Here is a 23,501-nt window from a genome sequence, read left to right as displayed (position 1 = left end):
TGTTCAGAGACTGACGGGCTCCTCTGTCCACACATTCCTTGGCACTCTGCTTGTTTCCTTTTTTTTTTTTTTTTTTGTTTTTTTGAGACAGGGTTTCTCTGTGGCTATGGAGCCTGTCCTGGAACTAGCTCTGTAGACCAGGCTGGTCTCGAACTCACAGAGATCCGCCTGCCTCTGCCTCCTGAGTGCTGGGATTAAAGGCGTGCGCCACCATCGCCCGGCTCTGCTTGTTTCCTTTTTAAAAGATTTCATTTGGCTGTGTGTGGTGGCCCATGCCTTCAATCTGCAGAGACAGGTGGATATCTCTGTGAGGACAGCCTGGTCTGTAGAGCCAGTTCTAGGACAGCCAGGGCTGTCTTGAAAAACCAAAATAAAAAGGAAGAAGAAGAAGAAAAAAAGATTTTCATTTATTTTTATTTTGAGTGTGAATATTTGCCTGCTTGTATGTTTGTGTCCTGTGTGTGAGCAGTGCCCACAGGGGTCATAAGAGGGAGTCATGTCCCCTGGAGCTGGAGATAGAGATGGTTGTGAGTCACCATGTGGGTGCTGGGAGCACAACCTGCATCCTCTATGAGAGCTCTGATCACTGAGCCGCCTCTCCAACCCTAGTCCAGTCTTCATAGTGACTTTCCTTGAGTTCCTCATCTAGTGACATGGTCTGACCATGGAGCTGACACATGGATATAGACCTGTCCAGACTGCCTTTGCACTTGGTCCTGTGGCTGGAGACTGTCTCAGCATGCAGCCTCTTGCTGGCCTGCCATGTTGGTGCTTCTGGAATCCCATGCCTCCCTAGAGGCTTTGCCCAGCCCTACAAGTCTGTGAAAGCTGGGCACATTGCAGCCCACTGACGCTTCCTCTCTTTCTTTCTCAGTTTTGAAAGCATGCAGAGGCTGTGTGACAAGTACAACCGAGCCATCGACAGCATCCACCAGCTGGTAGGTGGCTCCACACTTGTGAGGCTGTTCAATTTCCTCTGTGCGTTTTCATGATGCTGACTCCTGGACCTCCCAGGGCAGTCAAGCACTAGGAGGACCTCCTGGTTGCTGTCAAAGAGTGGTGGGGAGGGCAGTTGGCATGATGAGACAGGGGGGTTGTATGGCAGTATATTAAGCCCCAGCTACCCTAGCCGTCTTCTCAAGTAGCTTCTTGGGGTCATTGCATATCTGCCCATCTCTGCATGCTGCAGCAGAGGTGCAGTCAGCACCCTTTGGAACTGGGAGCCTACCTCCCTCTGCCCTGCTGCTGTCTTTGAGCCTGTGGCCTCTGCTCTAATATTTTCTAGTCTGCTCCACCTGCTGGGAGGAGGTGTCCTCACAATAGTCACATAAAGCTATGCTCCGCCTGCCCACCTTAGCTGACAAACTGGGTGCAGGCAGCAGAGCTTGACCACTGAGCACCCAGGGAGTGGTCTTTCTAGAAGGCACAGGGGCAGTGGGGCTTTTAGCAGGTATTGGGCCTTTATGGGGATCTGTGGTGTCAGGGAACACTCTGTGGAAGATGGGCTGTGTGGAGAGGCTGGGCTGGGACAGGGTAGCTTCATGGTTCCTTGAGCTAAGACACTCATGCAGCTCTGCAGGGATGGCCCACTGGGCACTGGTTCTGCCCTCATCTCTGTACCAGTGGAACACCAGCTGTATCAGCTGCATTAGGGCTCCTGTGGGGCAGCAAGAGGCGTGGGGCCTGGCCCTTCAGATGGACTATCCAGTCTCGTCACATCCTGTGCCAGTGCTATGGCTGGTAGAGTGTCCATGGCTATGAGACCAAGGGGTTGAGCCCTTCTCCCCTGAGGGAATTTGATCTGGTGGCTAAGGTCAGTAGATGAGTGCCAGGATGTGCCAATGTGTATTCCAAGGCCAGCCTGAGACTGCAGTTGGAGTCTGCAGCTGTTCGCTGCTTTCTTGTGAACGTAAGTTCAAGACCTTGCCCCAACGCTAGAGAGTCTGAGGTATGTCCTGGGAGGAGGTATGCCTGCCAGGGAGCGTGGAGTCAGGAAGGGCTCCTGGGACTCCAGGACTGGGCTTAGGCCAGGAAGCTTACCAGGTCCAGTTGGAGTTGACCTTCTGTGAGTAACATAGATGAAGTGCCTGAGTTGGCCTGGAGGGGTCGGACAGAAGCCTGGAGGCCAGAACTGGCTCTGTGCACTCACAGGCACAGTCACGCTGCTGTGTTGTTTTCTGTTGTGGTCTTCGGGACTGCCTTAGTAGGTTCTTTACCACTGAGCCACACTCCAGCCCCTTTTGTGTTTGTTTTGAGACAGGGTTTCTCTGTGTAACAGCCCTGGCTGTCTTGGAACTAGCTCTGTTAGCCAGGCTGGCCTTGAACTCAGAGATCTTTCTGCCTCTGCTGGGATTAATGGCGTCTGCTACCACACCACCTGGTGACCTTTTTGATACAGGATTTCTGTCTGCTGTGAAGTGTAATTGGTCATGTCTACTTTTGTCCCCAGTGGAAGGGCACCACGCAGCCCATGAAGCTAAATACTCGACCTTCCAATGGGCTCCTGCGGCACATCCTGCAGCAGGTGTACAACCACTCTGTGACTGACCCTGAGAAGCTCAACAACTATGAGCCCTTTTCCCCTGAGGTGTATGGGGAGACCTCCTTCGACCTGGTCGCCCAGATGATCGACGAGATCAAGATGACCGAGGATGACCTGTTTGTAGACCTGGGCAGTGGTGAGTGTCTTGTAGCAGTCTTTGAGCTGTCCTTGGCTCTCAGTGCACCCTCGTCTGCACATGAATGCTCAAGGGACTTCTTAGGACCTTTTAGGGCGGACACTGGCTTAGCCGAGGCTTCTGGTACCACTAGTGCTCCTGCTCAGGGCCTCCACCCAAAATCCTCCTGGCTCCTTACAGCCCCTAAACCTTCTTATGACCCCATGGGTCTTGGCTTGTGAGATTCTCAACCAGAGCAGTATTCCTGAGGCCTCTGGTCACACTCACTCGTGGGGCCGCTGGACTGCCTACATGGCTGGCTGTGGTTCTGATGGTGTCCACTAGGGTTTCAATTGTTGCGGTGAAGGACCATGACCTAAAGCAACCTGGGGAGGAAAGGGTTTGTTTGTCTTATCCTTCTACATCACTGTTCATCACTGAAGGAAGTCATGACAGGAACTCACACAGGGCAGGAACCTGGAGGCAGAAACTGATGGCAGACACCATGGAGGATGCTGCAATAAGCTTGCTCCACATGGCTTGCTCATTCTGCTTTCTTTTTTTTTTTTTATCTTTTTTTTTTTTTTTTTTTTTTGGTTTTTCGAGACAGGGTTTCTCTGTGGTTTTGGAGCCTGTCCTGGAACTAGCTCTGTAGACCAGGCTGGTCTCGAACTCACAGAGATCCGCCTGCCTCTGCCTCCCGAGTGCTGGGATTAAAGGCGTGCGCCACCACCGCCCGGCCATTCTGCTTTCTTATAGAACCCAGAATCAGCATCCTAGGTATAGCTCTACCTACAATGGGCCCTTGCCCATCAGTCACTAATTAATGAAATGTGCCAGATGTATGTATGCCTTTAATTCCAGGGAGACAGGGGCAGGTGGATCTCTGTGAGTTCAAGGCCAGCCTGATCTATAGAGGACAGGCCAGGACTATTACACAGAGAAACGCTGTCTTGAAAATCGAGATCGAGAGAGAGAGAGAGAGAGAGAGAGAGAGAGAGAGAGAGAGAGAGAGAGAGAGATCCCAATGCCCCAAGTTTTCCTCCAATATGATTTTATGGAAACATTGTCTTTTTCTTCTCAGATGACTCTAGCTTGTGTCAAGTTGACATAAAACTGTCCAGCATAGGACTTATTTCCCATACCTCATGGTAAAGGCTCAAAAAGGCCCAGATACACCTGCAGTTCTTTTAGAAGCTGCTGGTCCAACCCTGGAGGTTGAGCCTCCTGGGTCCCTTACCTTTCAGAGCCCCTCCTGAGGCACTGTAGTTTTGGGACTCACCCTACTAAACTGTGGAGGGGATGCCCCTGTCCAGGCTTTATGTCTCCTGAGGCACTGTGTGGTGTGTCTCCTGGCTTCTCTACTCTATGGTTCTGAGCTGCTTGTTACTGGAAAACACTTCCCAGCATAGAAAATCAGGTGGCATGTATGTGCCATCTCAAATGTGAAACTGGCCTGCCACGTGTAGGGTCATCTTCAGAGGCTTGACCCTTGATGCCATGAAGCAGGCCTGACTTCCCTGCGTAGGGCCAGCAGGTGCCAGTCGCTGGCGGTTATAGCCTCTGGATTTTTTATTTTGTTTCCCATTGTCAAGCAGACCTGTTAGGTTCAGGGTCCTAGCTGGCCCAGGGGGTGACTTATGTGAAGAAGTGACTTCCTGGGGACTGCTAAGCTTTGTGCAGCCATCCCCACACAGGAGCAGACAGGTTGCAGGTTCACAAATGACATTATGTGTTGTAGAGTAGTGCAAACATCTTCTGCTGGGAGGTCTGTGCTTGTGAATGGTTTCTTCTCTGATGCCAAGGGACATTGTCATGTGGCTGAGCCTACTGGTCTCTGTGGGGGCCACACAGACTCTGACCACACATGTGTCTCTCTGGCTGAAGGTGTGGGGCAGGTTGTCCTTCAGGTTGCTGCGGCCACCAACTGCAAACATCACTACGGAGTGGAGAAAGCGGACATCCCAGCCAAGTACGCGGAGGTGAGCAGTCACGTGTGCACAGTGCTTCAGGCTCTTGTGTCTGGGTAGAGCTCCTTTAGGCCAAGTGTTTCTGTGTTTGTGACACCCAGCACCTTCGAGCAGGGTGCCTGTGGCCCTGGTAGGCTCTGCAGAGCTTCATGATAAGGACATTCTGCTCTCCTGGCAGGACATGGCCACCTCTTCCTGGAGAGAGAATGTTGCTGAGCTCCTATGAGTTGAGAGGGTGTGCATATTTCCTGTGGACACCCCATCTTTTCCTCCCAGGGTGGGGTTCAGGCTCTTGATCTTGGGGCTCTACTGGAGTATTGGGAACCTTGTGACTATCCCATAGCCCCTCCTTTGGGTGCCCCGACCACTGTGCTCCACAGCAGGGTCGCCGTAGATAGGCATCAGTATCTTGTCTGGTATGACCCTGCAGAGCTTGTGGACCCTCCACCGCCTCAGCCTTCCTGAATTTATAACGTTGTGTGCTTTCTTTTCCTCAGACCATGGACCGAGAGTTCAGGAAGTGGATGAAATGGTATGGAAAAAAGCATGCAGAATACACAGTGAGTGCCATCGCTCCATGCCCGCGGCCTCCATCCTAGCCCAGCTCCCTTTCCCCTCCTCTCTTGACCCCAGTCAGTCTTGAGCAGTGACCATATGGCCCTCTGTGGCAATGGGCACAGTCTCTGGAGCTAGCTGCAGAGCCCCAACTGAGCTTGGCCCTTCCTGCTTCCTTGGCCCGGGCATCATCCCTAGACATGTGGTAACTGGGCTGTGTCAGCATATGCTCAACTCTAAGGAGCTGAGACCTCCAGACCGGGCAAGTGCACCCCTAATGAGCTGCACCTTTGTGTAGCCTGTGGCATCAGGATTGGGACCCTTGGGTTCTTCTTGATCTGGTTAGACCATTTTGTGGGCTGGCTGGGAGAGGCAGTCTGTGGTGCCTGTGTCCTTTGTGCAGCGGACCGCACGGCGATAACTCTGTCTTGCTCTGTGTGTCACCCTTCCTTCAATAATCCCAGCTCACTCGTGTTTTCTTGGTGGAAGTCTCCCACGTGTGAGGGTCTTGGGAATCTGTTAGGAGAGGCCCACTTGATACTGTGTCTGGGACCCAGGAGATGGGTCTGGATTCCTGAGACATTGTGCTCTCCTCGTCATCAACCGTGATGACTCTTTACACTTTCGGTGGGGCCTGTGGGTTCCACACCCACGTAGAGTTCTCGGTTGAGGACATAGCTTTCAAGAAGACCCTTCTCCTCCTCTTCCTCTTCCTCCTCCTCCTCCTCCTCCTCCTCCTCCTCCTCCTCTTTTTTCTCCTCCTTCTCTTTCCTCCTCTTCCTCCTCCTTCTTTTTCTACTTCTTTCTCCTCTTCTTTCTCTTCTTCTCCCTCTTCCTTCTTTCTGCTTCTTCTTCTGCTGCTGTTTGTCATTGTTGGATGACCTGGCCTTTGTGGGTGAAGCCAGTGTTGTGACTGGTAGCTGTTTGTCATTTTGGCTGTTTCACTGTTGGGCCCTCATGGGCCTCAGTGCTCATGCTGGTGGCCCTTGGCTTGTGGCTGGGAGCAGGGCTAAGGCCAAGGGGTGTTTCTGAGGCCTTGATAACCATCAGAAGCAACCTGGCAGCAGAAATAGAAAGCAACTTTTTTGCCTTTGATTGTGTTCACTCTGGCTTCCCACAGCACCTGAGTGACCACCAACCTTCTCCAGGAGGCTGCATAGGCACCTTTCCTGGCCATTAGGCACTTGCCTGGCCTGTGCAGTACTGCAGCTTTGATTTTGCAAGCCCTGAGCCCTGCCTTCTGCTATTCAGGAGCATGCAGGAGAAAATCCAGGGGACCCTAAAAATAGCCCAGAGGACTCTTCTGGCCCAGAACTGCCTTGTGCCAGGGATGCTGCCACCCGCCATGCAGTGGCCTCTTGGATGCTGCCCCAAGCCAGGTCTTCTGACATGCTCCCTCCAGCGGCTGAATTGAGTCTGGTAGTCCCCTCCCTCATCCTCTATGGTCCCTTAGCCAATTTGGAGCAGACCCTGAACCATGGTCATCTCTGCTGGTGGTGTTTCCTAACATTCCCCGTCTTGGTAACCTCTTGTATTCAGAGTGTGCCTGCCTTCCCATTGCCTGGGCAGCCATGGCTGTATAGCTTTGTATGCAGTTCATCTTCTCAGAGGGGTCTCTGGGCTTTGACCCCTGACCCTGGAAGAGAGTAGAATAGCCTATGCTGCTTAGAGCTTGCTGAGGTGTCCTGTGGGCAGCCAGTCCTACTGAGGCATACCCGTGGGGCATGCGTCTGAGACTGTCCACAGACCTTAGTGCCTCTGCTCTTTTGCTCTCCAGACTGAGCTGATGGGTACTCGCAATGGCTGAGTCTGTGTCTGACCATGGCCTCCTGGGTCTCACCCATTGTGACCTTTTTTGGCCTTCCCCAGACTTGTGTGGGGCCTGTGTCAGTCTTCCCCACTTCCTTCATGGATGCTAACCTGCTGTGTGCTGTTCCCCTCCTTTTCCATGTTGGTAGATGCAGCTGTGACACTGTTCCTTAGGAGATATGAACAAATGTTTCCTAGATAGGGAACCAACAGAGCTCAGCTTGGAGAACTCTCGAGTTTTCCAGGGGTTACTTACAGAAAGTGTTGGTGAGGGGACACTTAACAGAAGCAGAAATGACTCACAGACAGCTGCATCACAAAGACCCACCCCAGCATGGGTGACAGCTTACAAAGCTGGGAATCTGGAATGCACCGCATGGCCTAAGGCAGCATGACAGGCTGGAGAGCATCCTTTCCAGGTGTCTCAGTAGACCTAAGCCTCTCCCAGGTGTCTTGGTTGGTGTGACAGTGTCTCTCAGCAGTCCTTACTGCTCCTGTATGCCTGGGGAGGGAGGGCCCAGCACATCCGCTCAATTTCAGGGACTTCCTGTCTGAAGGGGCCTCCCTGCAGGGTGGAGTGTATGGAGATTTCCTACACAGCAGCAGACACCTTGCTTCAGGCCTGTGCTTCCATCCTGGGCCAGATGGTTAGGACTGGCCTCACACACGGTGCAGCTAGTTGTCTCCCCAAACTTCATGGCCTGCTTGGCTAGGACAGTAGTACTAGGGCCTGCAGGGAGAGGAATGCTGGGTCCACACATGACACAGCTGCAGGGTGAGAGGTCTGTCCTCAGGAGGCACCCCTCAGGTTCCTGGAGTGGAGCCAGCCTGCGTCTGTGCCTGTCTGTGCAGCCACGTTGCAGGACCCAGCGGTCAGCCACGGCAAAGGCAGTCAGCAGAGTTAGGGAGGCCGTCCGGGTTTGCAGAGTTCTTTTTTTTTGGTTTTTTCGAGGCAGGGTTTCTCTGTTGCTGGAGCCTGTCTTGGAGCAGAGTTCTTCCTAGGAGTCTTAGAACATGCTGTAGGTTGTTCTCATCCAGAGATGTAGAGACCCAGTACCCAGGGCTTAAAGGGATATGGCTTCTCTGCTTAGCTCAGATTCCGCAGCACGGCAGATGGAGGCATGGTCTCTGCCAGAGTGCTTAACTTAGGGGAGAGTGGGAGCCTAGGTCTCCTAGGCCCAACTGCTCCCCTGCATTTGGGGAATGACTGAAGCCCCCATCTTCAGGGCTGGCTGGTGTACAGCAGAACAGAGTCAGAGGTTGCTGAGGAGTAGGTTAGAGGAGAGGTGGGCCCTGGCCTGGGGTAGGCTCAGGGACTGTGCAGCCTCCAGGGGCACGCAGGGCTCTGGCCACTCCAGCCCAGGTCCGCTCTGCCTCACTGGAGGACGGAGGCTGTTACAGCTGCTCCTGTCTGGGGACAGTCTTGTCCTAGCAGGGTGGGGAGGTAGCCCTGGGCCTGCAGCTTGGCGGGTGCTCTGTCATCCTGTCAGCCACAGCTCATGGGGACTCCAGTGTGGGCCTTTGGTGTTACCCATGGTCGACATCCCTTAGCCTCTGATACGCGTAGATCCACCACTTCTGCTCAGGAGATTTGCCTGTTGTGTTGTTCGCACCGCGCGGTGGGTAGTGCATCAGATCTTTGCTCCTGTTCATTGCCAAGGAACTTTCCAGCCCAGTGTGGCATCCTTGACAATGGACAGACTATGCTGTATATCTGTCCATCTTTTCAGGAATGTCCCTGTCTTTTGGGTTTTGTAAACAACTAAACAATCCCACCCCCACCTCCATGACCTCCATGTAGAGTGGACTGTTCTTTTCCTGGGCCATATGCCTGGCACTGCAGGTAGTGGGTGGTCTGCAGAATTGTAAACCCAGATTGCTTGGGAGTCTGGTTCCAGGTAGTCAGGATAAAAGCACTCTGAGGCAGAGGCAGGTGGATCTCTGAGTTTGAGGCCAGCCTGGTCTACAGAATGAGTTCCAGGACAGTCAGGGCTACTGTATTGAAAAACCAAAAAGAAAAAAAGGGGAGAAAAAAAAAAGCTGTTTCCCTTTAACACACTCTGGCCTGAAGGAGGTGGAATGACATTAGTGCTGACACGGTCGTGGCAGGCTGCAGTTTTGGGATCAGTGTGCAGCAAACATATACTAATGCAAGGTGCACAGAGGTGACCTTATCTGCAGACACAGTCCTCATGGTTGATGACTAGTCACAGGATGGTTGATCCAGTGGCTTCCTGGCCACATAAATACATCTCATGTCTGTAAGGTCTGCAGAAGTTCTGTGTGGTGCTGCTATTTTGGGGGGGGGGGCACAGTCTGGGTGCAGAGAGGGTTGGCTGGCCAAGCACATGGCACTGTGGCTCCTCACCTGGACCCACACCATACTTTCCTCTTGTCTGTCCCGAATGGGTGCTGCTTCCTGCTGGGGTTTAGGCCCTGCCCTCTGCAGAGCTGTCCACTGGCTGTCCATAGTCACCTTCCCACCCCAAGATCCAGCTCATTCCATGTCTCTCACAGCAGCTGCGGGGACTGGGTTTGAACCAAGCAAGCCCATGAGTAAACATGTTCCTTTCTTTCTTAGCTGGAACGAGGTGACTTCCTCTCAGAGGAGTGGAGGGAACGGATCGCCAACACGAGGTACGGCCGGCTGTGGGCTGTGCTGCTGGCTGTGCTGTGGCCTCTGACTCTTGTCCCCCAGATGTGGGTGGCCGCTTGTGGAGGGTACTGCAGGGCTGCTGCTTCAAAAGTGCCAGCCCCTCCTCGGTGCTGGCCTGCCTTTGGTCTCACATGGGGTGCGGGCAGCCCCTGTGCTGGTCCCCTTGAGCAAACTGCCGTCCTCGTCATGGGGTCCATCAGGGGATCTAGGTGTTTTGGGGCCTCACCTCTGTTTTCTGCTGGGGGTGGTGCCTGCTCATCAAGTGCTTACGTTTGCTTGTGCCCTGGGAGCAGATTCTCCCTGCATTCTGTTGCCAGGGAGTGCTTCGAGGAAGCCCATTTTATTTCAGAAGAACTGGCGCCTGGTGCTGGATTCAGCCCAGGCGGTTTGTCTCCTGCCCCTGCTTTCCTGCTTACTCTGCTCACCTCAGATGGGTGGGTGGGGGAGGGGGCGCAGCACCTGGCAGGGACCAGCAGCAGGCTGTGTCCAGGCTGGGACTTGATGTGCACAGCCTCAGTTTTACTGAACTGAAACATTGTTTTGCAGTGTTATATTTGTGAATAACTTTGCCTTTGGTCCTGAGGTGGATCACCAGCTGAAGGAGCGATTCGCAAACATGAAGGAAGGTAATGCAGCCCTCCTGCCCACGGGCCTGCTATTCCCACAGTGTGGGGGTGGGGAACATGCAGTTACATCAGTTTGCCTTGAGAGGTCCTCAGTGATCCTCCCTATTCATGATGGGTAGTGCATGGAAGCCCCAGGCCCCACCTGCTTCCTGCTACCCATCCCCAGCTCCTGGGCTGCACAGCAGAAGTGAGTCCCGGTGACTGAAGGCCTTGGTGCCAAGCGTACCCCCAGACAGCAGATGGGTTGAAGGGCTAACCCAGCTCAGAAGCAGTCTCCTGCTGCAAGCACCAACACCAGGGCTCTTCGCTTGTGAGCTCATGATGTGTCTGCACATGTGTTTGTGCCCGTCAGTCTTTGGTGATGGAGAGATTTTGTGATTAAGGCATTGCATAGAGCACACACAGCCCCTCGCATAGGACTGGGCCGTCTGCACTTCATATTGCTGTCCCTCTGCAGGGAGCAGGAATACCCAGACTTGCCGATTTCTTAGTCTGATTTCCCAACCCTGTAGCTGTCACAGAAGTGACGGGATTTGCTGTAGGGCCTGTCCTCAGCCTCCCCCATGCTTTTAGAGTTAATTACTTGAGGTGCTGGGGACGAGCCTTGTGCGCTCAGCAGACACTCCCCCACTGAGCTTCACCCCTGCCTCATATTCTTTCCTTCATCCGTTCATTTGTGTTTTAAAACGGTCCCATTCTAGACAGGGTCTGGCCTAGATCCATTCTAGTCTTAAACTCAGTCATATAGCCGAAGCTGGCCTTTAAGTTTATTGCAATATACACCACATTAGCCTGCTTGGGGCCAGATCTTGACTGAGTCATCCAGTCCTAGATTAACTTGTCCCTCAGAGCTAGTGTGCTCAGTTAGTTGTTAGGTGGGCCAGGCTCTGATGACAGCCAGCCCCAGCCTTCAGTGGCGGTGCTCTGCCCCTTCCCTGTCCTGCCCTTAGAGACCACCCTGTGGACTGCTGCTGCAGTGTTGTTTAGTGTGCTCTCTGTGCTGTGACAGACACCATGACCAAAGCAATCTATGGACATCAGGGCAGGAGCTGCAGTAGAGGCCTTGTGGGAAAACTGCCGACTGGCTCTGCTCTGGCTCAGATACTTTTCTTCTGCTACTTTTCTTGCACTCCTCAGGAGCATGTGGTGGTCCTCCCATACCAGTCAGTCAAGACAGTGAGTGCCCCACGGACTGCCTGCAGGTCAATCTGCTGGAGGCATTTTTCTCAATTGAGATTCTCTCTTCCTAGAAGGCCCTAGTTTGTGTCAAATAGACCAAAAGTATCCAGCACAAACACCCACTTGTGGGTGTTCATGGTAATCAAATTGTTCCTGTGGCCCTCTCTTGACTAGGCTTTCCCCTTGGGCCTACTTGTGCTCGGTGGTTGCAGGTCATTCCTATCACTGCTTAGGGCAGCTCATAGGTGCTGGCCAGACTGGCCCATGGCATTTCAGTCTGAGCCATTGGTGTTTGCTGCTTTCCTGCACACTGGAGACATGGAGCTGACCCTGCTGTGGTCTGGCCAGGCCCTTTTGCTGGTGTACAGTACTCAGAAAGCAAGACATGGAGGGGGCTAGAGACTGGTTTACTTATATAAGCAGCTGCGTACACATTCAAAGATATGTGTGCTTGTGTTGAGAAAGGAGTCTCATTGTGTAACCGAGGCTGTCCCAGAACAGTGTTGCCTCAGCTTCCCCAGTGCTGGGATGACAGACATGTATCACTGTGCCAGTGTGGTCTTTTGAGTCTCTTTGTTTAGCTATCAATGGGTGTGGGATTCAGGGCTGTTCTAGTAATCAGGCCAAGGCAGGAGGCCTAGAGCTCCTAGACTGGCCTGGGCTTCATGATGTTCTCATTCTCCCCTTTCCACCCCAATGCTTCTCTTTAATATGGAAGGAATCTGCACCATTCACAAAAATTAGGCTGGGTTTTGTTTTGAGGCAAGATTTCTATGTAGCTCTGACTGTTGTGGAACTCTTTATGTAGACCAGGCTAGACTACTCTCAGAGATCTGCCCATCTCTGCCTCATACTAGGATTAAAGGTATGTGCCTCCACACCTAGACTTCCATGTTTCAAGTTTGTTCTTCCTGTGTGGCTGTCACAGGTTTGAATCTTTGTGTGGTTTGGCATGGCTCTTTTGCCTCTTGTACAGTTCTGATTCTTGTCTCCTGTCCCGGCCTCTGCCTACATCTCTCTAGCCTCAAGGGCTTCAGCAGCCAGTCAGCTTCTCAGCCCTGATCTCTGGGTCTTTCTCTGTTGTGTCTTTTTAAAAACTGGGATCTTGCCGCTTAGCTCAGTTTGTCTTCAGACTCATGACAGTCCCCCTCTCTCAGCTGCTGGAATGCCAGGGTAATCACTGTGCTACACTGCCTGTAGGTCTCCTCAGTGCCTTTGTTTCAGCTCCCCCTCCTGGTAACACATGGTTTATAGCAATCTCTTTCTTGTGCTTTATTGTGGTACTGGGTTCCACCATGACCCTTTTAGCAGGCACCCAGTTGTCACCACTGTGTAGAGTCACTGTTCTCTATGGCTGCAGGGTCAGGGATGAGCACCAGGGGTCTTGTGAAGAATGCCTAGCATCTCCTGGGCACAGGCATTGTTCACCTGTTTCCTGTCCTGGGCAATTGCTCATGCCTGGGTTTGTGGTCTCCAGCTTGTGTGTGCCTGTGTGGGTTTTTGCACACATGGCAGTGATGGCTTCTGTGTTGTAGGCGGCAGAATCGTCTCCTCAAAGCCCTTTGCCCCTCTGAACTTCAGGATCAACAGCAGGAACTTGAGTGGTAAGCTCTGGGCTCCGTGGTGCATAGGGTACCTGGTTCCCCTCGCCCAGTCAGATGATACTCTGCCCTGCAGGGAGGGCACTCAACTAGCTGCTCCACAGCCTCTGCCCACAGTATGTTAAGCACATCCCCTTGTAGACATGTTCTTTCAGGAGGGGCCTTAGGATGGGGTGGCCAGCCCTCCTGTGGGTCTCCCTGGGCAAGGCGCTTGGCTGGTCCAGTTCCGGGTCTGCATGCTTGCTTTGATGCTGGCTGCTCTTGAAATCTGATCTCATTCATGTGTGCTCGCCACCTTGTTCCTGACAGGCCCCAAATTATTCCTCCCTTTGGGGATGCTGTTGACACTGGTGTGGGGCGCAGGCCTCTTGCCACAGTCCTGACTTGCTGCTCTTCCACAGACATCGGCACCATTATGCGTGTGGTGGAGCTGTCACCCCTGAAGGGCTCCGTGTCATGGACTGGGAAGCCCGTCTCCTACTACCTGCACACTATTGACCGCACCATAGTGAGTGCCCACAGTGCTACAGTACAGCACGCTGCCTCTGTATGCCTGCTTGTTACCCTACAGAGCTCCCTGGCAGCTCTGGGTCTCAGCCCTTAGTCCACCTGATGAATAGGGGCCATAGTAATTTTGGCATCATATTATCATATTCAGAGACCTGTGGTCTCTGTCATCCCTTCTGTCCTCGTCCCCAGCCTTCCCTGGGTATGTGCTGGCCTCTTCCTCATGGCCCCCACAGGGTATCTTCTCCTTGCCAGAACCTTCTGTGTATGGTCCCAGGTTCTGTTCTCCATCTGTCCTGGTACCCTCTGGGTTCCTTGAGGCAGCATGTTGGCAATTCTGCTTTTTGTTCTGTGCTCTCCTGAGCCAGCAGCAGCTGTGCTCTGCCCTTGCTGCTGTAGGTAAAGGGGCCCTCAAGACTCCTGAACTATGCTGTGAGTTCCCTCTGCGGTGTAGCAGCCAGTGTTCCCCTTGGAAGGTCCTGTCCCTGGTTCCTTAGCAGTCACTTGCGACTCGAGGGTAGCTATCCTGGGTTGTATATTACTCCTGCTGTGCCACCTGCAGTGTGTGCTGGTGGGCCCGGCAGCGTGTGGGACACGCCACCTGTGTCCGTGCTCGGGGCTCGCTTCTAACAAAGCTCTTTCCTCTTCTCTTTAGCTTGAAAATTATTTTTCTAGTCTGAAAAATCCAAAACTCAGGGTAAGTTTGCTTTTCTCCCAACTGTGAGGATCATGTTTGCTGGCTTTGTATGTGCTTGCTGTTGGTATGTGTGACCAAGGTCCCTAGGCCCAAACAAGTGTTATTTCTGCCTCCCAGGCTTTCCGAAGGCCCTCAGCTCTGTAGTGGGTTTAGCATCCATCTTTCTGTAGATGATGCCAGTTACCAGTGGGTTCTTTGTTAAACCGTGCTGTGCATCCCCATGCCAGAGTTGTGCACAACAGTTGAGGGTGCCTGTCTCCAGCACCCTGCAAGACTGGGTAGTCTGCTCCATGGCAGTCCTTCTCTAGCCACATGTGCTGCACATTTGCCTGTCTGTCCAGGGACACAGAGCTGGGCTTCCACGTGACTTTCCCTGGGGAGGCATGAACAGATGTCTGTTCACTCTGTGTGGGCACTAATAGCAGAGCACAGCACTCTGTCTGCTGGTACTTGGTGAAATGGTGGGCTGTCAGGGTTACAGGAGTGTAGGCAGGCTGCTGCACACCCCCAAGGAGTTCATCCTGCCCAGCATACTAGAGATGGTGAACAGTGTGTATACTCAGTGAGGGGCTTAATTCTCCCCCCACTCAACCCCCAATTCCACTGGTGCATGCAAGTTTGCACCTCATGGAGGTTAGCTCAGGTACAGGGTTCACGTCAGCATAGGCCCTTAGCAAGTGGCTTGACTTTGCCTATCCGTTTAGGGGCTGTATCTGTCCTGCCTAGTGGGGCAGTCTCCATAATGGCTGGCATTTCCTATGTGTTCTCGTTGCCATGTGGTTCTGCAGCTGTCAGTGCAGGGACAGTCTTGGGCTGCAATCGCATGACAGGCCCATGCCTTACCCACAGAGTGGCTGTGGGGTCCAGGTTAGGCATTGCACCTCCCCCAGAGTCTGTGTGTGTGTGTGGCCATTTCTTTGATGCTGGAGTGAAGATGGAGCCTCCAGCATGTTCGGGACACTTTTCCACTGCTTCCCTTTAGGAGGAGCAGGAAGCAGCTCGGCGCCGGCAGCAGCGAGAGAACAAGAGTAATGCAACTACCCCCACCAAGGTCCCAGAGAGCAAGGCAGCTGCCACGGAGGCCCCCGCGGTGAGATGCCCTTCCCTGCACATGCCTGGTAGACAGGGTGCCCAGTGGTGCCTCCCTGCGGGTACTCCTGCTGGCCCTTCACTGCCTGCCTATTTCCTCTAGGACTCTGGTGCTGAGGAAGAAAAGTCAGGTGTGGCCACTGTCAAAAAGCCATCTCCCTCCAAAGCCCGGAAGAAGAAACTGAACAAGAAAGGGAGGAAAATGGCTGGCCGGAAGCGTGGACGGCCCAAGAAAATGAGTGCTGCAAACGCTGAGCGCAAGTCCAAGAAGAGCCAAAGCGCACTGGACCTCCTGCACTCCTCTCCTCCAGCCCCGCCCTCAGCCTCACCCCAGGGTGAGCCTCTTTCTCTCCTGTGTGGCAGAGTCCCCATCCAAGTGACTGTGGGCTCCTGTACGGTAGAGTCACCATTTGGATTCTGTTGTGTGCCAAGCCTGTGACTACATAGCAGTGTCAGGACTCAGATTTGCCAAGCTGAGGTATTGTGTTGCCTGTGGTAGTATAGGGCCGATGGTTGGTGACTGATGGGGATCCTTTCTCCTGCAGATGCGTACAGGGCACCTCATAGCCCGTTCTACCAGCTACCTCCAAGCACGCAGCTCCACTCCCCCAATCCGTTGCTGGTGGCACCCACCCCGCCTGCATTACAGAAACTTTTAGGTAGGTCATGGCTTTGATGTTGAAGCAGTTCTGTGGGGCTGTGGAAGTGGTAGGGCTCTAGTCAAGCCTGCTGGGTGGTGTGGAAGAGGCTTTGTTGCCTGTTTGTGAATGACTGAGACTGACTCGCCTCAGGGACATGGGGGAGCCTGGTAGAGGTTCACTCCATGGGGAATGCTGGCAAGTCTCTTACTTGAAGGAGGGATCTGCTCTCGGGTTTCGGGCTTGAGAAGAGGTGAAGTCACAGGCAGGGATGACCCCGCAGCAGGCCAGGTCAGGTAGTTCCTTTCTGTTGGCCACCACTCCAGCTCCTCTCAGGGAAGGGCGTTGGCATCAGTCCTGGTTCATACACTGTGCTATGTACCTCCAGAGTCCTTCAAGATCCAGTACCTGCAGTTCCTGGCTTACACGAAGACCCCACAGTACAAGGCCAACCTGCAGCAGCTTCTGGACCAAGAGAAGGTGTGCAGGCTCTGCCTTAATGTTGGTAGTTGGGTTGGTAGTCAGGACGGGGCGCTGAGGTCACCTGCTCCTGTCCTCCCTTGCAGGAGAAGAACACACAGCTGCTGGACACCGCACAGCAGCTCTTCGGTCATTGCCAAACCCAAAAGGAGGAGATCCACAGACTGTTTCAGCAGAAACTGGATGAGGTGACTGGGGTGACCAAAGTTCAGCTTCCCTTACCCTTATGGAAGGACTGACATAGAGTGGCTGGCCACCTTGGAAGCAGAGGGTGGCCCTGGCTGTACCCAGGTCAGAGCTGCACGGTTATTATCGTTCCCTTTGTTCCCTATGCACTGGGACTCACCCTGGTTTGTCCTCTGCATCTCTAGTTGGGTGTGAAGGCGCTGACCTACAATGACCTGATTCAGGCCCAGAAGGAGATCTCTGCCCACAACCAGCAGCTGCGGGAGCAGTCAGAGCAGCTGGAGAAGGACAACAGTGAGCTGCGGAGCCAGAGCCTTCAGCTGGTGTGTGTGTGTGTGTGTGTGTGTGTGTGTGTGTGTGTGTGTGTGTGTGTGTGTGTGTGTGTGTGTGTGTGTGTGTGTGTGTGTGTAGGGGGCGGTGCAGCTGGTTTGTACACAGGCAGGATGGAGGGCAGGAGCCCCGAGGTATGCTGACTTAGTGCCTTAGCGCTGGACTTGGATCTGCTCCTCCACATTCTTGCTGGGCTCTGCAAGGATCACCCCATTCCTAATCACACCAGGGACCCTTTGTGCTGTGTCACACATGCCTTTCTCACCTTGCTTTGTGGGTGGGTATTGACAGCATGGGCCACAACTATAGGAAGAATTCAGTGCACTGCCCAGAGAGACGGGCTTTCCTGCCTTCAGCTGCTGACATCTTGTCTGTGTCTGTGCCCACAGCTCAGAGCCCGGTGTGAGGAGCTGAGGCTGGACTGGTCCACACTGTCTCTGGAGAACCTGCGGAAAGAGAAACAGGCCCTGCGGAGCCAGATCTCAGAGAAGCAGCGACACTGCCTGGAGCTGCAGGTGGGGTGTTGGGGTGATGCACCAGATCCCTCAGATTGGCATCTGTGATGATGGACAGCAGGGGTGTGGCCTCACAGTAGAGTCCAGGCTGCTCTGACACACCTCCCATCGTGTAGATCAGCATTGTGGAGCTGGAGAAGAGCCAGCGACAGCAGGAGCTCCTGCAGTTGAAGTCCTGTGTGCCACCAGATGATGCTCTGTCCCTGCATCTGCGTGGCAAGGGTGCCCTGGGCCGCGAGCTGGAGGCCGATGCTGGGCGGTTGCGTCTTGAGCTGGACTGTGCCAAGATCTCCCTGCCACACCTCAGCAGCATGAGCCCCGAGCTCTCCATGAATGGCCATGCTGCTGGCTACGAGCTCTGCAGCACAGCTAGTCGGCCCTCGTCCAAGCAGAACACCCCCCAGTACCTGGCCTCCCCCTTGGATCAGGAGGTCGTACCCTGCACCCCCAGCCACAGTGGCAGGCCTCGGCTAGAAAAGTTGTCTGGCCTAACTTTGCCAGACTACACCCGGTTGTCACCTGCCAAGATTGTGTTGAGGCGGCACCTGAGCCAGGACCACACTGGGGTTAGCAAACCAGCTGCCAGTGAGCTACACCCTCGGTAAGCACAGATGTATCTAGGGGCTGTGTTACTGTCTGCTGCCCTGGGGCTGTTGGGCGTGGGCTGCTAGCTGTGAACTCAGCAAGGGTGACTGGCCTCTCATTGCAGGGCAGAGCATGCCAAGGAGAGCACCCTTCCCTACCAGAGTCCCAGCTTGTCCAACAGCATGAAGCTCAGCCCCCAGGATCCACTGCCTGCCTCCCCTGCAACCTCGCCGCTCACCTCAGAGAAGGGCAGTGAAAAGGTAAGGGCCAGGCAACTGCAGCATTCACTCCACAGAGCATTCTCAGCTGTGGGATGTATGAAGTTTAGTTTGGGGACCTGGGGAGGAGATGGGGATTAGCATCCACAGGCCTAATGGAGTGGTTGCAGAGGCAGGTGTGTCAGCCTCCCATGGGTGGTTCTGTGTCCTTGGGATTCGGGTGCTTACATGCAGGAGTAGGATTTAGCCAGTTGCTTGGGGGATCTAGAGTGGGACCAAGAGGGTTAGGGCCTCCATTGTATGTAGAGAGATGGAGAGGAATTTGGGAGGCCAGGCAGTCCAGGGTGACAGGTCTCAGAAACAGAGAGAGAGTGGGCAGCATTCTTAACCAGCCCATATCCTGAGGATGGCTTTTGCAGTGAGTCTGCAGCTGAGCATGGCCATCTGTTGACAGGGTGTGAAGGAGCGTGCCTACAGCAGCCATGGGGAGACTATCACCAGCCTGCCTGTCAGCATTCCACTCAGCACAGTGCAGCCCAACAAGCTGCCCGTCAGCATCCCACTGGCCAGTGTGGTGCTGCCCAGCCGCGCTGAGAGGGCGGTGAGTGTGCTGGGCCACATGGTAGTTATGATGGTTGTGGTTGCGCTGGCAGTGGTGGGGCTCCAGGCTCAACTTCAGTCTTTATGTCTCTGTCGGATGCTGTTGAGTTTGAGCATGTGGTCATCCTGGGACTGGCGAGAGGGCATCCAGAGCTAATCCTGTTGCCATGTGGTTGGGTTCTGGATATGTTTTGTAAGAAACAGAACAGAGAAGAAACAACAAAGAGGATTTTAGCCACTCAAACAGCACTGGCTGACATGGCCCTGTGGGTTGCTGTCCCTGATGGCTGGATCCCAGGAGTGCTGATGTTCACGGAGGGTAGGCTGGGAAAACTGCAGCCTTGCCTTCCTTCTGCATTATTTTGAGGGCAGGGTCTTGTGTGACTCGGGCTGGCCTTGAACTCATCATGTAGTTATAGCTGGCCTTGACATCTGACCACCTTACCCCGTGCCTCTTGCGCCCCTCATTAACTGAATGTGACTTGACTTTTCTGCTTGAACTCTCAGGCCTAGCCCAGCTCTATCCCCTCTTGGGTCCCCCTGCCCACAGCCCTCCTGCCCCACTGTCTCCTGTTGCCCTAACTAGGCAGGCTTTCTCTTGCAGAGGAGCACTCCCAGCCCTGGGCCACAGCCCCGAGACTCCTCATCCACACTTGAAAAGCAGATTGGTGCTTCCGCCCATGGTGCAGGGGGCAGTGCAGCAGGGAGCAGGAGCCTCACACTGGCACCCACAGGTGACCCCCCCCTCCCAACCACATAGGGACCTCTTCCTGCTAGGTGCCATGTTCTCTGGGGAGACGATCCCATTGGGACAAACACCCAGCAGGTAGCTCTGAGGTTTTGAGTCCTAGGATTCTGTGTGACCAGAAGCCAGGGGACTAGTCTCTAGCTCTCTCCTGTTGATTTATTTGTTTTGGGCTAGGGCAGGGCCAGGCAACTTTTTTTAGGGATACTTAAGGTCTGGAACAGTTCCAGAAAGCTGTCCTGTGCTGAGGTCATCTGGTTCCTAGAGGTTTAGGTGGCTCCCAGCAGGGACAGCACCCAGTGTGCCCTGGTGTTTGCAGATGACTGAAATGGGAACCAGTCTTCCTCTGGGCCTGGCCTGCCCACACTTATCCATGCTATGGCCCTGTTCTACCCTAGGAAGGGGCTACTGACCTCAGCTTGTTCCTCCCAGGGTGAGGTGTTGTTAGAGTGGGCTTGGCCTCCTTGCCTCCCTTGATTAACTGGTGTCTTCATGAAAGGTTTCTACACTGGTTCGGTGGCCATCAGTGGAGCCGTGGCCAACAGCCCAGCGCCTCTGGCATCTGGAATGGAAACTGCTGTTTTTGATGAGTCCTCTGGCCCTGGCAGCCTCTTTGCCACCATGGGATCTCGCAGCACACCACCACAGCACCCGCCTCTGCTACCACAGCCCCGCAACTCTGGCCCTGCATCTCCTGCCCACCAACTCTCGGCTAGTCCCCGCCTGAGTGTGACTGCCCAAGGTCCGCTGCCGGACACCAGCAAGGGGGAGCTGCCTTCTGACCCTGCCGTCTCAGACCCGGAGAATGAAGCTAAGAGGAGGATTGTGTTCAGCATTGCAGCCAGTTCCAGCTCTAAGCAGTCGCCTTCTACCAGGCATAGCCCCTTGACCTCTGGAACCCGTGGGGATTCTGTACAGAGCCATGGGCAGGACAGTCGTAAACGCAGCAGAAGGAAGCGTGCATCAGCTGGAACCCTCAGCCTCAGCACGGGTGTGTCCCCCAAGCGCCGGGCTCTGCCAACTGTCGCTGGCCTCTTCACACAGTCCTCGGGGTCTCCCCTCAACCTCAACTCCATGGTAAGTGTAGGGCCTGTCCCTGCAGGGTGGGGACAGTGGTTGGTGTGCAGTCTGTTCTCTCCCCACCTGTACCCTCATAAGGAGCTGGTGACTGCAGAGGTCTCAAGGGTTAGCTGGCATCGAAACCCTGGCCTGGGCCTGTGGCTCATCTGCCCTCCCTGATTCCGCAGGTCAGCAACATCAATCAGCCCCTGGAGATCACAGCCATCTCATCCCCTGAGAGTTCCCTGAAGAGTTCCCCGACCCCCTACCAGGACCATGATCAGCCCCCGGTGCTCAGGAAGGAGCGGCCACTGGGCCCGACGAATGGGGCCCATTACTCACCACTGACCTCAGATGAGGAGCCAGGCTCTGAGGATGAGCCCAGCAGTACCCGGTGAGTCCTAGGGGACAGCTCTGCGTGCTCATGGTTGGACTAGATGCTGGCTATCGTGTGGCCAAGTGGCCTCCGTTAGCTATCTTTCAATCCTGACCTCCCTAGTGCAAGGCTATTTTCTCAATGGGTGTTACCTTGCTTTTCTTGTTGAGCAGTGTAGAGTACTGCTTGTGGGGTCTGTGTGTATCTGTGGGGACTTTCTGGGTGTTCAGCCTGAGTAAAGACATCATGTGCCCCTCTCTGCCACCTACATTATGGCTGCACTGCAGACTGTTGAGCATCACTAGGTCCCATGCTTACCTTTGAGTGTCACAGTGGAGTTACTACTGCGAGTGTGAATTCTGGTCACGCCTTGCCTCTGACTTTGATGTGCTCTAAGATCTCTGCCCACTGTCATTCCTAAGGGTCTGACAAATACACTGACCCATTGTAGACCATTGTGGATGTGAGTACCACCTGTGAGCCGGGCCTCTGCTGCATTTAGCTCCAGGTTGGCTAAGGCTCAGAATAGGGAAGCTCCTACAGGTTGCCCTGCTTTATATGCATAGTGTCACCATGTGCACAGGCATTCTGGGCTCCCCACCAGAACAGCCCATGCAGACACTGGGCCCTAGTACTGCTGGTGACCCAGACTTACTCCGGGTCTACTCAGGGGCCCTTCCACACGGGACCAGAGGGCAGCCTTTGGACCTTTCATGTTGAGCTGTGCGTGTAGAGTCCTCGGATACTCTCTTGAGCACTTAGATTCATACATCAGTGACTATTTTCTTTGCACAGAATTGAAAGAAAAATTGCAACAATCTCCTTAGAAAGCAAATCTCCTCCGAAGATGCTGGAAAATGGTAATGTGCTCCCTTCCTGGAGCCGGGAGGTGTGGGGGTGCCCCGTGCTTAGGACGGGCCAGCCTGGGACTGCATCTGGTGCATGGACAGTTGGGAGGGGCAGACAAGAGAAGTCTCATAGTGCATGAGCCTCTCACCTCTTCATCACCTCTGCCTAGTAGAATGTGTGCCAGCCACATGGTAGGCACAGCCCACTTCCCCAGTGCAGGCTCAGCTTATGGCCACTGATTTCTCCCATCAGGTGGTGGTTTGGTGGGAAGGAAGCCTGCACCCTCGAGTGAGCCTGTGAACAGCAGCAAATGGAAGTCCACTTTCTCACCCATCTCCGACCTCAGCTTGGCCAAGGCCGTGGACAGTCCATTGCAGGCTGGCTCTGCACTGAGCCACAGCCCCCTGTTCTCTTTCCGGCCGGTTCTGGAGGAGCCTGCAGTTGAGGCCAAGCTCCCCGCCCACCCAAGGAAAAGCTTTGCCGGCTCTCTGACTGCAGCCGAGGGCCCGAGCCCTGGCGCCAACCCTCCCAACGGCCTGGCCTTCAGTGGGGGCCTTGCTGCAGACCTCGGTTTACACAGCTTCAACGACGGTGCTTCCCTCTCCCACAAGGGCCCTGAGGTGGCCAGCCTGAGCTTCCCATCACAACGGGGCAAGGATAGTACCACGGAGACTAATCCCTTCCTCAGTAGGCGGCAGCCGGAGGGCCTGGGTGGCCTGAAGGGCGAGGGCAATGCAGGCAAGGAGTCAGGCGAGGCCGTGCCCCTGTGTGGGTCTGCGGACAAAGTTGCACTGCCTCATGGCAGCAGGGCAGGCAAAGGCCGTGACCGTGAGCTGGACTTCAAGGGTGGCCACAACCTCTTCATCTCTGCTGCAGCCGTGCCTCCGGGTGGCCTCCTCGGTGGCCCTGGTCTAGTGACTGTGGCTTCCTCTGCGGGCAGTACAACACCTGCTGCCCAGGCTGCCCGGCCCTTTCTGAGCACCTTCACCCCTGGGCCCCAGTTCACTCTGGGCCCCATGTCCCTGCAGGCCAACCTGGGCTCTGTGGCCGGCTCCTCTGTGCTGCAGTCCTTGTTTAGCACCGTGCCCGCCGCTGCAGGCTTGGTGCATGTGTCATCTGCTGCACCCCGACTCACCAACTCGCACACCATGGGCAGCTTCTCCTCCGGGGTTACCGGTGGAACTGTTGGAGGTAGGCAAGGAAGGGATGACATCTAGTCCCAAGTTTCTCACCAGCTGCTTGGGAGGTCCCTCCCAAGCCCTCTAGAGGATACAATGGGAGTGTGTCCCTGTGTCCTTGCTGGCCGTCTTCATGGTGTGACTGAAGGAGACTGTCTAGCCTTATAACGCATGCCTCTTGTTTTCAGAAGACCACGGTGCACTTAACTAGGCATTTCTTTCTCCTGGGGCATCCCCTGTTTGAGGTGACCACCCACATGCCTCATGGCCGGTCTGTGGAAGCGGGCCTGGTGCAAGAATGAGTCCAGAGGGCCTGCTCAGAGACAGGGCGGAGTGGAGCCTGGGCCACAGGCCAGGCATGGTGCAGTCCTGACTGGGCAGGGGCGGGCAGGTGGG

The 23,501-nt window shown here is 54.6% G+C and overlaps 1 protein-coding gene across 4 annotated transcripts in view; it reads left to right on the top strand.

Annotated features, from left to right (window-relative positions):
• Window positions 1-23,501, top strand: part of Dot1l (DOT1 like histone lysine methyltransferase) — a 42,070-nt gene that overhangs the window by 15,028 nt on the left and 3,541 nt on the right. For 3 of the 4 annotated variants that reach the window (XM_075975436.1, XM_075975434.1, XM_075975433.1), the window contains exons 4-27: window positions 875-938; window positions 2,450-2,678; window positions 4,545-4,639; window positions 5,125-5,187; window positions 9,573-9,628; window positions 10,194-10,273; window positions 12,988-13,056; window positions 13,455-13,561; window positions 14,216-14,257; window positions 15,240-15,347; window positions 15,450-15,681; window positions 15,892-16,005; window positions 16,373-16,464; window positions 16,551-16,652; window positions 16,836-16,973; window positions 17,370-17,495; window positions 17,612-18,096; window positions 18,205-18,340; window positions 18,753-18,899; window positions 19,503-19,632; window positions 20,143-20,720; window positions 20,891-21,096; window positions 21,874-21,938; window positions 22,180-23,118. In XM_075975436.1, the coding sequence (XP_075831551.1) occupies window positions 875-938; window positions 2,450-2,678; window positions 4,545-4,639; window positions 5,125-5,187; window positions 9,573-9,628; window positions 10,194-10,273; window positions 12,988-13,056; window positions 13,455-13,561; window positions 14,216-14,257; window positions 15,240-15,347; window positions 15,450-15,681; window positions 15,892-16,005; window positions 16,373-16,464; window positions 16,551-16,652; window positions 16,836-16,973; window positions 17,370-17,495; window positions 17,612-18,096; window positions 18,205-18,340; window positions 18,753-18,899; window positions 19,503-19,632; window positions 20,143-20,720; window positions 20,891-21,096; window positions 21,874-21,938; window positions 22,180-23,118 (4,403 nt within the window). Of the gene's footprint in view, window positions 1-874; window positions 939-2,449; window positions 2,679-4,544; window positions 4,640-5,124; window positions 5,188-9,572; window positions 9,629-10,193; window positions 10,274-12,987; window positions 13,057-13,454; window positions 13,562-14,215; window positions 14,258-15,239; window positions 15,348-15,449; window positions 15,682-15,891; window positions 16,006-16,372; window positions 16,465-16,550; window positions 16,653-16,835; window positions 16,974-17,369; window positions 17,496-17,611; window positions 18,097-18,204; window positions 18,341-18,752; window positions 18,900-19,502; window positions 19,633-20,142; window positions 20,721-20,890; window positions 21,097-21,873; window positions 21,939-22,179; window positions 23,119-23,293; window positions 23,439-23,501 lie in introns of those variants that run through there. The other variant, XM_075975435.1, reaches the window with a different exon arrangement.

This window comes from Microtus pennsylvanicus, chromosome 6, assembly GCF_037038515.1.
Source record: "Microtus pennsylvanicus isolate mMicPen1 chromosome 6, mMicPen1.hap1, whole genome shotgun sequence".
NCBI classification, from domain to species: Eukaryota; Metazoa; Chordata; class Mammalia; order Rodentia; family Cricetidae; genus Microtus; species Microtus pennsylvanicus.
Note: the sequence above shows the minus strand (reverse complement) of the source record. Positions and strands in the feature narration are given on the sequence as shown.